This window comes from Leopardus geoffroyi, chromosome D4 (genome assembly GCF_018350155.1).
Source record: "Leopardus geoffroyi isolate Oge1 chromosome D4, O.geoffroyi_Oge1_pat1.0, whole genome shotgun sequence".
NCBI classification, from domain to species: domain Eukaryota; kingdom Metazoa; phylum Chordata; class Mammalia; order Carnivora; family Felidae; genus Leopardus; species Leopardus geoffroyi.
This window is the reverse complement of record NC_059342.1, coordinates 17,801,888-17,816,200: the sequence shown is the minus strand read 5'-3', so window position 1 is coordinate 17,816,200 and position 14,313 is coordinate 17,801,888. Positions and strand designations below refer to the sequence as shown.

Sequence of the window (14,313 nt, the reverse complement as noted above, 5' to 3'; positions counted from 1 at the left end):
GTGGCTTAAAATCATTTTTCACAATTACTATCCTAGCTAGTTCATAGTTTTGGGCAGATATGCCCCACATGCATAGTCGAACTCGGCTAATTTTCACTGTGCTGATCGACAAATATAATTTTTTGCCCTCAGAAAAACCACCCAGAGAGCTTTCATGAAATCTTGAGATGGTACATCAAAAAAAGGGAGCCCATTTATTAGAGCCTGGCTTGAAAGATGCATATTAAATAGGCCACCCTCTATTCATCACAGAGAATTCCACTGTACTAAGACGACAAGTTCGGAATATCAGTCATACTAACTGCCAGAGTCTGAGAGTCAAACGGCAAGATTTCACAAGCCCTTCTTTACTTTTTTCTTTTCAATTGAGCTTGCCTTCTACAAGGCAAGAGGGGGAAAAAAATTAAGTTATTAACTACGGGCTTGTCCAAAATCATTACTAGCTCTTTTTTTCCCCAAAACATATTATTTCTTAACAGTCAGACAAGAGATATCGTACAACGCTACATCAATGTCTCTACATAATAAAATATTTGCATGGCTAAAGGAATAAAACGTTTTCTATCAAACTTAGTTTTTCACCCAAGTTTCATTTCCAGGTGGTTTTCCTGGGATTGTTCATCAGTAGCCCAAGTGCTACATTCCATCCATGGATGTGTATTTTAGGATTTCAAAAAACGTTAAGCTGCTGCAAACTGAAGATCCCTCCCACCAACAAGAATCTGCCAATAAAGGGCATCTCCCCCCTGCATTTCAAATTCAGCATCTGTGCTAACTCTGTAGGGGAGGGAGGGATGCTATTAGGACAGAGCTCACGGGGGGGGGGGGGGGTTCAACGGTATCATGTTCTATTCCTCAGTCGGGGGGTGGGTGGACAGGTATTTGTGGTATCCTTAGAAGTGTCTCTATACCTGAAATATTTTTACCATAACTTAAAAAATATCTAACCCCCCTGAATTTGTTCGATTGGCATTTCCAGACCCTTGAGAGGCACCTTACGTAGCCTTGGTGTCTCTAGAGTCAAGCTGAATTTTCTTTAGTAGGGTCACAATGATCCATTATACCAGCCGGGTACATTAAAACCCTTTCTATCGTACCGAATTCCCACAGACTTGGCCAAATCTTGGTGACCTTTCCTGTCAGATAACCTTTGTCTGCGGAGCATCTTGAAAGAATATAGAAGCCAAGCATATTTCCAATCAATGCAAGTAAGGTAAAAGTATCTTCTTGTATTAAAGCTGCCAGCTTCCCAAATAGAAAATGTTGTAACAGAAAGGTAGAAGATCTAGAAAAACAAGTTAAATTGACCAAGCGTGCTTTAAAATGTCCCTTAAGTTTAAAAACCCCTTCTTACCCCAGCTGATAGTGGGAATATGGAAGCTGGCCGTAGTCATATAAACCTCGTGTCTGAGGTAGGGTAGGACAAAGTGGTGTCAGGCGGGTCCCGGGACCCTAACGTCCGCATAGATTGGGAACCTGTTAGAAATAAATGCAGATTCCCAGATCTAGGCTGGGGGTGTGTGTGAGAGGGGTAGACCGCAAGCCCTCCAGATGATTCTGACGCCCGCCAGTTTGAGAACCATGGATGTCAAGGTTGGAAGGCCGGCCTCAGAGCAACTGGCTTTAAACACCAGGGCTTGCCCCTGATAAACAGTGGGACTTTGGACAAGTTACTTCATGTGTCTATTCTTTGGGTTCCTCATCTGTAAAATGAAGATAATAATAGGTCCCAACTCACTAGAAACCTGGCAGTAAGATACCACATGTGAAAGTCTGCCAGCATGCTTGACATATCCTGAGCACTCAAAGGTGAGCAATTATTTTCTCTACTATGTAGATCAGCAAAGAATTGCTTTTGTTCCAGATTACTCAAGTGTCTGTTTGATTAGCATTTGTGGAGCATTTATTACTTATCAGACCTCAGGCAATGAGTGACACAGGATTCCTACCTCGCTGCCGTGCTTCTCAGTCCCGACTGCTTATTAGATGAACACAGAGCATGAATGCGGGAGGGACAGAGAGAGAGGGATTATGTACATAATCCCAGAGAAACTTCTGGAAGGAACCCCTTGTCCAGCAAACTTTCACTGGCGCTTATATATTCCCCTCCTGCTTTACTGATCTCAGGAAGCACAAATCACGTTTCCCCCAATCCTCGGTGCTTGCCATCTTGGCCAGACAAAAAGCAGGTGCCGAAGTCTGTCCATGTAACAAGAAGTGAGTGCTATTTTTAGGATTGCACTCTCCCAACTCCTGGAAGCCTGAGCCCAGTATTTCAGGACAGAGGAGTAATTATACGGCCATCGTCTCTGTAGATGCAGTTGGAGATTTCCCCGGATATATTGCCCAAGCTTCCAGGCTAGACATAATGGTTTCACACACCAGTTTCCAGGGGGAGGAGCCACAGGGGCAAAGCTTTTAAATTAATTAAAAGAGACACCCAGGCACACTTCATGCCATTCTTTAATCTCCACTCTCCTGTGATAAATATAGAATGACAGGCCGGGGCCCAGGCTAACGAGCTAAAGGCAGGACCCTATGGAGGCTTGCCAAGCAGCCCTCAGAAACACTCCAGCAGGGCCCCGGGTCCAGAGAGAGGAAGAAGAAAATCAGCACCTTGCTCAGCCGGGTCACCGATGTGTCACCAGAAGGCTCTGAAAAGCACGTGCAGGACAAGTGATTCCCCCTCTTCCTTGACTAGCAGCAGTTTAAACAACAGACAAGAGGAAATAGCATGTATTTCCTTTTAATTGCAATTAAAAGGTCAGAGAGTAATAACAGTAAAGATTTACTGAGGGTTTTCTAGGGTCAGAAAAGGCACTACGCTAAGGGCTTCTCATGTAGTACTTCATTCAATTGTGGCCACCGGCTTCCCAAATGATCCTCACCTCCTAGTATGTACACCCACATCATACAGTTCCCTCATACACGAAATCGGAGCTGGCATGTGGGGCCGATAGAAAATTCCAGAAGAAATGGTCTGTGACTTCTAAGGTCGGATAATAAAAGACATCACTACTTCTAACATGATTTCCTGGATTATTTGCCCCGGGGGAAGCCAGTGCCATCCCAAGTGGACACTCAAGCAGTCCTCACCACAGGATGAGGCCAACAACGAGGCCACTTGCAAGTGAATCCACCAGCTGCAGCCAAGCCTCTGAGTCACCCAACCGAAGTCCCAGACGCCACAGAAAGAGAAGCCGTCACTGCTGGGCCCTGTCTGAACAGGGCCCGTGAGCTGTTTGCAAGATTAAGTTCTGTGATTTGTTACACAGCAATAGCTAACTCATACATAAGAACCAGATACTTTCACATTACAGTTGAGGAGACTTTGAGGTAACTCATGGGCACAGTAAGTGAAGCAATGGGGATCCGCATCGAGGTTGGCAGATTTGAAGTTCTAGCTCCCATCCGGTCCCGTTACTCCTGACAGATCAACTTAAGGTACATAACCTCTTTCCCATCCCTTTTGTTAAGGGAAAAGCAACCATTTAATAGGAAGCTTCGAAACTCTTTAGTTGTTCCAATATACTTTGTTCATCCTCCATGGCACCCACTACTCTGCCTTGAATTTTAGTCGCTTCTCTGTGGATAGATTCGAAGTTCCTGGAGGGCTGGAGTAGCATCTTTCTTAGGATAGTGCTTCTAAGCAGGAGAAGGGTGGGGACAGGATGCTGGCTCAGTCCTATGGACTCCCATCAACCTGCCTGGTTTGTTAGCACTTCTCTACCACGTTCAGGCTGGGTGATTTTTTTTTTTTCAACGTTGATTTATTTTTGGGACACAGAGAAACAGAGCATGAACGGGGGAGGGGCAGAGAGAGAGGGAGACACAGAATCGGAAGCAGGCTCCAGGCTCCGAGCCGTCAGCCCAGAGCCCGACGCGGGGCTCGAACTCCCGGACCGCGAGATCGTGACCTGAGCTGAAGTCGGACGCTTAACCGACTGTGCCACCCAGGCGCCCCCAGGCGGGGTGATTTTAACGTTTGTTTATTTTTGAGAGAGAAAGAGAGACGGAGTACGAGCTGGGGAGGGGCAGAGAGAGCGGGACACACAGAATCCGAAGCAGGTTCCAGGCTCCGAGCTGTCAGCACAGAGCCGGACGTGGGGCTCGAACCCACGAACCACAAGATCATGACCTGAGCCACCCAGACGCCCCAGGCTGGGTGCTTTTAGACAAGGCGTCTACATTTCAGGAGCCACAGCTTCCTTGCTCTTAAAACAGGGCCAATATCCACACACGCACTTTCGCTCACACTACATTAGAAACATACTCAAAGTAATTAGCACATTGCCTGGCACACGGGAAGTGCTCCATAAACACGTCACCTATGTGAATTATCAAACAGGTATTGAAACATAGCCGACGTTGAAATGCCCGAACAAAAGTTCTTCCCTCAACCTTTCCTGACATGCAAAGGGAATTTCCAAAGAAATAGCAACGGTTCTTGGGGGAGAGGAGATCTCGCTCTACGGGTACTGAAACCTTCGGAGTCCCCAGGCTGGCCGAGGTGCTAATGCCTTGGCCATGGTTCCTCCAGAGCCCAGGCCAGCCTGCCGAAGCGGTAAGAAGGTCAGGGAAAGCTGCCCAACACGTCCCCCGCTCGCTGGGACCGGTGCCAACAGCACACCAGCTCTTTCTTGCATGAAGAAATGTAAGGCGACGAGGGTCTCCTCTGCCCGGCCTCATGAACAGCGGTGGAGAGGGATTTCTCTCCCATCCCCTCTCTTAATCCCATTATACTCTTATCATTTTGTCAGCAACAGACAGAGCTCCCCAGGTCCTGCCAACACTCTTTCCAATGCCTTCCCAGGTGGCTCACTCTTCCTTGGTCTTGGAGCTAACAAGCTGTCAAGGGTCCTACTGTCCCTTCAGGTGATTTCTACTCGAATGCTGTTTAGAGTCCCACCTCCCTTTGAACTTAGCTTTATGGTTCCCGTTTTTTTGTTTTTGTTTTTGTTTTTTTTTTTTTCTTTTTTGGCCTGAAAGAGTTTTCTATGTAAAATTCTCTCTGGGGTTCCGAAATATTTCCACGACCTTCTACTTCTGGGTGAGACTAAGAAAAACGAAATTGGGAGAAAAGCCAGCCGCTTTCACCCACCTCAAAATAAGCACAAGTTCCTGGCATCGCGAGGCGCTAGGTCAGATCTTCCGGGGGGTAGAAGTGACTTCGCTCCTGCCCCAGTGTAACAAGAGTACGATTAAAATATCGACAGCAACGAAACAAAGTGCCAAGGGAAAGGTGCCAACGCGCCGCAGAGACGGAGGGCCCAGGAGAGCGGAGGAAGGGAAGAGGGGACAGATGAGAACAAGGGACACTTGGAGCAGTCGCCTCAGGCATGGGCCCTGAAGAAGGGGTGAGTCCCCACCTAAGTCCATGGCCAAAGGCAGGAAGAATAGCCGGGTGGAAAGAATGAAAGGCACAGAGGCAGGAAAGTATGAGATGGGTCCGCAAAATGCTACGGGTTTGCAGAGAAGCAGGGACAGGACCGCAAAAAATAAAGGAAGTTAAGGGAAACACCCTCGCAAAAGCCAGCAAGGAAGACTTTCAAAAAAAGAGGAAGGTAAAGGTCTCTTTGTAGATTATAGAGCAAACCGGGGACATGGGGATTTCACGAGTAAGAATAAGTAACCTATTTCTCAGGGATCACGAACATAAAACCCTAAGACTAGAGAAACATATATATATTTTTTTAAGTTTATGTATTTATTTTGAGAGACATAGAGCGAGTGCAGGAGCGTGCACACATGTGAGCAGGGGAGGGGCAGAGACAGGGAGCGAGAGAACCCCAAGCAGGCTCCGCGCTGTCAGGACAGAGCCCGATGCAGGACTCAAACCTATGAACCGTGAGCTCATGACCTGAGCCAAAACCAAGAGTTGGCCGCTTAACTGACTGAGCCACCCAGGTGCCCCAGAGAGAAAGAAATACACTTCCGAAGGAGGCAACGGCAGGTGAACAGGTGGACAGCTCTACTCAACACTTAAGCAAATTGCCCTCACTGAAAGTTTCTGCCTGAACCAATGAACTAACTACAAGTCACATACTTTCCAGCCAGTCTTTCCCTTAGTTTAAAAAACCATTTTCCCTAGTGTTTAAAAACCATTACCTAAAGTAAGCAAGCACATATTAGATGACTTAAGCCTGGAATCTGCTACTTACCAGCAGAGTCATTTCAATGACTTCTGAGAGCCATTGTCCATTACCCAGACTGGTTTTTAGGTGGAGGACACGTGTATCAGAGAGGAACCCGATCACGGATAGGTCTAAGGGTGCCTGTCTGCAGCTTAGTATATTTTTCTATCCTCTGGCCCAGATGTAGAAAGCTACACAGAGTAAGCTCTCCAACAGAAATTCTGTGAATCCAAACTCCCTTCTCTTTTGCCTTAGAACCAAAGAGCAAAGTTCCAGAAAGATCCAGAAAACAGCACAGTCCATCTCCAGATGGAGATGGAGGTCCATCTCCATACGGCTGGACCATAGTCCAGCCAAATCTCATATGGTGGGTCTCCTGGAACAGGAAACCATCCCTGGTCACTGCCTCTGTGTCTTCCCAGACCCCACAGACGTCCCCTGGGCAACACAGCCCCAGGCCAGGCTTCCTCACCATATACCACATGCTCGGCCACTTGGGATCGTTGAAGTAAGTCGGCTGGGCACGGCTGAAGTCATAATCCCTCTTTGTCCGTCTTTTTACCACTTGCTGTTGGATCCACTCCACCTGCCAAGAAGAAGGACATTTGGTGAGCGTTCAACATCCACCACGGTTAGCACGACATCAATGACGGTCTGAAGCATTTCCCATCCTGAGCCAACTTGGTTCAAGTCACAGACTTCGTGCTGGCAACGAGAATCCGAGCCTCTGCTCTCAGATTCTCTAGAAACCTAGTTCTCCTTTATTTACTTATTTTTATTTTTAATGTTTATTCATTTCAGAGAGAGAGAGAGAGAGAGCATGAGCATGAGCAGGGGAGGGGCAGAGGGAGAGAGGGAGACACAGAATCCGAAGCAGGCCCCAGGCTCCGAGCTGTCACAGCACAGAGCCCGATGCGGGGCTCGAACCCATGAACCGTGAGATCGTGACCTGAGTCAAATCAAAGGTGGATGCTCAACCAACTGAGCCACCCTAGTCTTTCATGACACCATCATCCCTATCTCTCGACAACATGCTAGCTTTCTGGCTTCTTCAGAAAGCATGTTTCACTCACAATTCTTTTTTTGCACGTTGACAGTGTTAATTTTTTAAGCTCATTTTTTCATCCTTACTTCATCTAAGGGTCAGCAAACTTTTTCTACGAAGGTCCAGATAATTCATATTTTAGGCGTGCAGGCCATTGACCTCTGTCACAACTACTCCTTCCGCTCTTGTGCGCCACAGACCGACAGAAATGAAGGGGTGTGATAGTTCCGGTAAGACTTTCTGTAGAAAAACCAGGGGCAGACTGCATTTGGCCCACGGGCCACAGTTTTTGTGACCCTCGCCTTACACGACACATCAAATGTTTTTAACGCTCTGGGATTGCACAGCAAATTTTAACATTATCCTGGGATCAAATCCTCTAGGATCACAACTTTTTTTTTTCTTTTAAAGAAATGGCTTCCTACAACATAGCGTAGTAGAAACAGCAATATTCGGGGAATCAGAAAACCAAAGCCCTAGACGGGTCTCTGGCACACAATTAGAGAAATCGCTCAATTTCCTGAGCCAGAGAGGCTCCGTGCCAGCTCACATTCAAACTCCCCACACTTGAGAAAGTCTTAAATATTTAGCCACAACGTTTGCTTAAACAAGGCAACTGAGAACTTTTGAGTTTAATACAGTATGGTAACCTAAATGGAAGAACTACATTATGGGGGTGTTTTTTTAAATGTTTATTTACTTTTTGAGGGAGAGACAGAGAGACAGAGAGAGACAGAGTGCGAGCGAGGGAGGAGCACAGACAGCAGGAGACACAGAAGCCAAAGCAGGCTCCAGGCTCTGAGCCATCAGCACAGAGCCTGATGCGGGACTTGAACCCACAAACCACGAGATCACGACCTGAGCTGAAGTCAGGTGCTTCACTGACTGCGCCACCCAGGCGTTGCATGGGGGTGTTATTTAAAACAGGTAATCATTATGGCAACATAAAAATAAACAATTTCCCTTTTGAATGGTGCATCTCAAATGCGGTATCAGCCCGGGTGGCATTCTACAATTTGTTCCTCAATTCTCCTTTGTTTGATCTCCCCTGGCCATAGCTTATTTAGCCATAATACTCTAAAATGTTCTGTTCTACCATTCATCCCTTCTCTCCACAAAGGGATTAAAAATTGAGGGGAGGGAGACTTTGTGGTGAACTAGTGATTCCGTTTGCACCCATTCAGTAAAGATTTCAAAACCACTTTTGCCTACTTGATTAAAGATCTCTGGAGGAGATACTAAGGTACTGATTACCAGGCTCAACGTGCACGGTTACAAATAAGGTACGAAGGCCAATAGCCAAACTAATAAATTTCTATGATTCTCCCACTGAGAAAATCTATTCAACGAGGCTATTGGTATGTAAGATGAATTCGAATAGTGAATTCCTAGTGATAGCACTAACAAGGCAGACAGAATTACACAGCCTCCTAAATAAATATAAAATCCATTTATGACAAGCATCCCAGCTAAGCATCATACATGTGCCTTCTCCGACAGGTAATTTAGGCAAAATGATCAGTCCAGGAAAAAAAGCTAATACATGAAAAATAATATTCTCCAAAAGGAAAGGTTTTCCTGTTCCTGTTTCAATTCATGTAGACTAAGGGGGCCCTCTGGCACTGGAACATTCCACTCCCACACACATCCCCAACATCATACCTTGTACACTGGACAGAAGACATTGTGTGTATTTCTTTAAACTTTAAAGCAACAGTTGTCTTTAAACAACAGCTGTCAGGGATGCTAACAGGGATCTTGTTTTGTCTTTGACTCAAGAGACTGCTCTTTAGAAGTCACATCGAAACTAATGCGGCGTTAAAAATGTGTGTACTTTTTTTTTTTTTTTTTTAACGAAGAGGGTAATTTTTAAGCGGCTGGATTTCGAACAATATAGGGAAAAAATCGATCTCTTTCTCAATCAAAGTCGAGCAGCCAGCATGGGCGTGCACGCATTTTTTCTATTTCCAGGAAACATTTTAATCTCTTCGTTTCAAACAATCTTTCTAAGGAATGAGTCTCATTCACCCACTTGTTCATTCAAAAAGCATTAAGTGTCTCTTCTGCACCAGACGCTGTGCTGGGAATATAAAGATGGGTAAAAATAGTCTTTGGCTTTGAAGGACTTACATTTTACCAAGAAATAGTTAGCAAGCATTCCACAGTTTTCCACTTCATAAAAATGTAGTCATCTCCACGAATGACATCTAGCACTCTATTAATCAGGCCATTTGTGAAAAATTTGATTATGCAAATTATATCTGCGATCCTTATTATTACCGCCCAAGTCACATTGCAGCAAGACTAGATCAGTATACATGCGGATGCTAGGGGAAAGAAGGCCGCAGATCCGTTTAGATGGAACTCTCTCTGGGGCGCCTGGGTGGCTCAGTCGGTTGGGCGTCCGACTTCGGCTCAGGTCACGATCTCACGGTCCGTGAGTTCGAGCCCCGCGTCGGGCTCTGTGCTGACAGCTCAGAGCCTGGAGCCCGTTTCAGATTCTGTGTCTCCCTCTCTCTCTGCCCCTCCCCTGTTCATGCTCTGTCTCTCTCTCTGTCTCAAAAATAAATAAACGTTAAAAAAAAAAAATTTAGATGGAACTCTCTCCAAACGAACCCTCCCTCCGCAGTGGTCTTTCCTAACAGAACCTCCATAAATTCTCAATTGCCACCTGTAGGTGTCCATAAACCAGAAGGGGTCAGATCCCCCAGCGTGGTCGCAAATAGATTGCCAGAGATCAGAACAAGTCTGTTCGGGGCGGGGCGGGGGGGGGGGGGCGTGTATCACTGTTTCTACAATGACACTGGGAATGTGCACTTGCCCTAAATGCACACACAAACACAAACGGACAAATGTGGAAGGAGTATTTGAGGAAACCAAGTGCCAGCCATGTTCCTAGATGAACTACAGGCACTAAAATAGAACCACATAGCTTACCAAACAGCATCTCTTCTGTAATTTTACCAAACAAAAGTGCTTAGTTATAGGGCGCGGTGGCTAGAAGGTGACACAGCGAGTTGGCATCGAGATGGGGCTTTAAGTCACTGTCTGATCACAGGGCTGAAATATTCAAGAAAAGTACAGTGGGTTGTTTTTTTTTAGCGACAGATACCATGTATTTTGTCTTGGTATCTAGGAGTATGAGTATATAGCCCTACATTTTTTGGAAAGTGGGAAGAACACCTCTTGGATCAGAAGATTTCTATGACTGGAAAGACCATATTTCTATTTTTAAACCATTATCCATATGTCTGCCCTTAAGCCCTTTAAGAAAAAGCTCAGAGGTAATGCATTACACAGACTGCACTTTTTGCCAAGAAGCCTCAATACACAGAAAAGATACTTCGAAATTCATTTTCATAAAACTATGGTCAGCCCAGGAAACAAGGAAAACCCTGTGCTTTCCCTCACTGGTGTCACTTCTGAAAGCTCGATTTCTTATATCAAGGAACTACAGTTCATCCAGACGGTAAAAACCACAGGACCTTTGAGGTCATCAGTGTATCCTCCATGAACTTCAACGTACGTGTGCTCCAGGTTATAAGGACAGTCTCTTCCTCCACCCACAGACCTCGTGTCCCTATATGGTCCAAGTGGATCTAGGCATCCACTGCTTCAGCATCGTTGCCGAAAGATGTTCTCTTTCATCAGATTTTACTTGTCAAGCAAAGCACGCTCAGTGATAATTCTGGGCAATCCCCCTGCCCGACATCTCAGCTGAAATCCTATCTCATTAGTTTGAAATTTAACAACTTTCTGAAATAGGATAAAAAAAGAAGCTATATGAATATACGTGATGTGACTTTTATATCAATATTAATCAAAAGCTATGATATCACAAGAAAGATAAATACTGCAAGGCATCACTTATATGTGGACTCAAAAAAAAAAAAAAAAAAAAAAAAAAGCCAGACTTGTAGAAACAGCGGAAAAAACGGTTGCCAGAGGCTGAGGGGTAAGGGACATAGGGCGGGTTAGTAAAAGGGTACAAACATTCAACTGTAAGATGAACAAGGCCTCAGGATCTAATGTATGACCGAAGATTGAATGTGACAGTAGTTGGTAACACTGTACCATTCAACAGAAATTCGCTAAAAAAGTAGAACTTAAGTGTTCTTACCAAAAAACATGTATATGTATACATATATATGGTGATGAATATGTTAATTAACTCGATGGAGGGAATCGTTACATTTTACCTATAGATGATCATATAATCACTACAACGTATACTTTATTTTTGTTTTACTATATACATAGTTTATTGTCAAGTTAGCTAACATACAATGTATACAGTGTGCTCTTGGTTTTGGGGGTAGACCCCGCGATTCATCGCTTACGTACAACTATAATGTACATTTCAAATATCGTACACTTTTGGGGCGCCTGGGTGGCTCAGTTGGTTAAGCGTCTGACTCTTGATCTCGGCTCAGGTCATGAACTCACATTTCATGGGTTTGAGCTGCACATTGGGCTCTGCATTGACAGCACAGAGCCTGCTGGGGATACTCTCTCTCCCTCTCTCTCTCTCTGCCCCTTCCCTGCTTACTCACTCTCTCAAAGTAAATAAATAAACTTAAAATGAATAAATAAATCAATTAATATCTTAGAATTTTATATGTTGATTATGCCTCAATGAAGATGAAATTTAAAAAGGTGTCTCATTCAGGGCGCCTGGGTGGCTCAGTCAGTTAAGCATCCGACTTCAGCTCAGGTCATGATCTCTCCTGTTTGTGAGTTCAAGCCCCGCATCTGGCTCTGTGCTGACAGCTCAGAGCCTGGAGCCTGCTTTGGATTCTGTGTCTTCCTCACCCTCTGCCCCTCATCTGTTTGTGCTCTGTCTCTCTCTCTCTCAAAAATAAACAAACACACACACAAAAATAATAAATAAATAAATAAATAAATAAATAAATAAAATATATTAAAACTAAAGATTGAAATATATACTGGGAGCAAATGTCTACAGATTTCCATGGAATGGAATGGGAAGTCAACCCTAAATATATAAGAATATAGTATACGTTAAGGGTGCCATTCTAAATCATGTGGGGAAAACCAGATTACTTTGTAAGTGAAATCAGTCTAACATCTTACATCAGGATAATTTCAACTGAATGATATTAAATGTAAAATTAAACTAATACAACCACCAAAGTATCCTGAGAAATACAGGAGATTTAAAAAAAATAATCTTAGAGTGGAAGATGCTTAAGTATGATGCAAATCAAAAAGGGGATTTAGAAAAAGTGACACATTTAACAAAGTAAAAAATAAAAAAAAATAAAAAAAACCTTCAAAAACAAGGCAGAAGACAAACAGGGAGTTTCCAGCTCCTACCAGGGACAAAAGGCTATTTCCCTAATATACAGAAAGTTTCTCCAATCAATAAGAGAAAAATTCAGAAGGAAAACAGGCAAGGACAGGAGTACAGTAATCCTGAAAAGATAAATCAAGTTTTTAAACACATAAAAATATGCCTAGCCTCATGCAGATAAAGACAAAAGTAAATGAAAATGACGCCAAGATATCACTTTTTCACCTTTCAGATATAAACAACGTGAAGATTGGTAACATCCAATGACTAGGGAGGTCATGATACAATCCTCATTCTCCTATCACAATGATGGGAATGTAAACCTGTCCAACTCGATGGAGCATAAGTGGACAATATCTACAAGAATTCGACAAGAAGTAATTCCGCTTTTAGGAATTTATCCTACATCTTTATTTACACATGTAAAGATGCAAGGGGGCTATTTACTGAAGCACTGTAAGTAATAACTGCCAGCTGTAAACAACCTGGATGTGTACAGAGAGAGATTACTAAACGATGACATATCAATACGATGAAGTACAACGCAACCATAAAAGAGAATGTAACAGATTCTATTAGGTACTAATAGAGAACAATCTCCATGATACAGCTTAAAGTGAAACGAAAGAAAGAGAGAGAAAGAGACAAAGAAAGAGACAAAGAAAAAGAGAGAGAGGAAGAGAGAAAGAAAGAAAGAAAGAAAGAAAGAAAGAAAGAAAGAAAGAAAGAAAGAGAAAGAAAGGACAGTCTATAAAGAGTACTACAATTGTTGCCTTTATCTGAAGTGATTACACAGAAAACTTCGATGAACACTGGTTGCTTCGTGGGATATAAATGATTGGGATACAGACGTAGTGGGGAGACCTTTACTGCGTGCCCTTCAACTTTGTTACCTTTTGTACTACATGAATATGTTACCTATACCAACAATTTAAAATTTCTTTCAACTTAATAGGTTCCATTGGTTGATTACTATCATATAATCCAGTGATTTCAAATGTGACTGCCTGCGTAAGTTACAACATGCGCTTTTTTTTTTTTTTTTTAAGAAATGCGAAAAACAGTATACAAAAAGCATCTCGGGTGGCTTTATAGTATGTTTTAACGTGAAAGGTATTTTTTAAAAAAAGGTGGATAAATAGCAAATAGAAGTGACTGGAATGTGGGAAACTTGGTTAACAATGTTAGATTTGCCACCAGCCATCGGCGTGACCTTGCAAAATCTTCATGGACACTTTTATATGAACAATGAGACAGGGCAGACAAAATATGCCCTCTCATCTCCTTCTAGCTTTGAGATTTTATCTGTATATTCTATTTTCTGATTTGACTGGGAATAAAACGCTTGTGCTACGTGCCATAGAGGTGAATAGGTGCTCTGGTTGATAAATGATCTGAAGTCATTCCGTGAAGAAGGGAGATTAATATTTAGAAAGGAGTGTAGTAAATTATATTATTCCTTTCATGATCTGAGGAAGCAGTTGCCAGGAAAGAAAATACGTGGCATTCCATATTTCGTATCCTTTTTTTGGGTACCGTCAACAAAAGAGCAGGAAAAAAAGCACGTAGAGAATTCTCCCCTCTTTTTCTTCTCTGACTTTGAAAACAAAACGTGCAGAGCTGCCTTGATTTAAAAAAAAAAAAGTGTCAGTTAAGTGCATCACGGCTACGTGCTTGTTCATTGTGGAAAAGAAGGGTGGATAAAGACAATATCATGCCGGCAAGCTGCTCTCAGACCCCAAAATCTGAAGCCGACATATCCCCAAAGTTTTCTAGAACTCTGAGCCACAAAACAGAGTTAACCGGTGAATCAAAGGATC

General features: G+C 43.5%; 1 protein-coding gene across 3 annotated transcripts in view; it reads right to left on the bottom strand.

Moving 5' to 3' along the window:
• Nucleotides 1-14,313, bottom strand: part of PCSK5 (proprotein convertase subtilisin/kexin type 5) — a 460,872-nt gene that overhangs the window by 365,218 nt on the left and 81,341 nt on the right. For all 3 annotated transcript variants that reach the window (XM_045468528.1, XM_045468529.1, XM_045468530.1), the window contains exon 3: nucleotides 6,607-6,720. In XM_045468528.1, coding sequence (XP_045324484.1) covers nucleotides 6,607-6,720 — 114 coding nt within the window. The remainder of the gene's footprint in view (nucleotides 1-6,606; nucleotides 6,721-14,313) is intronic.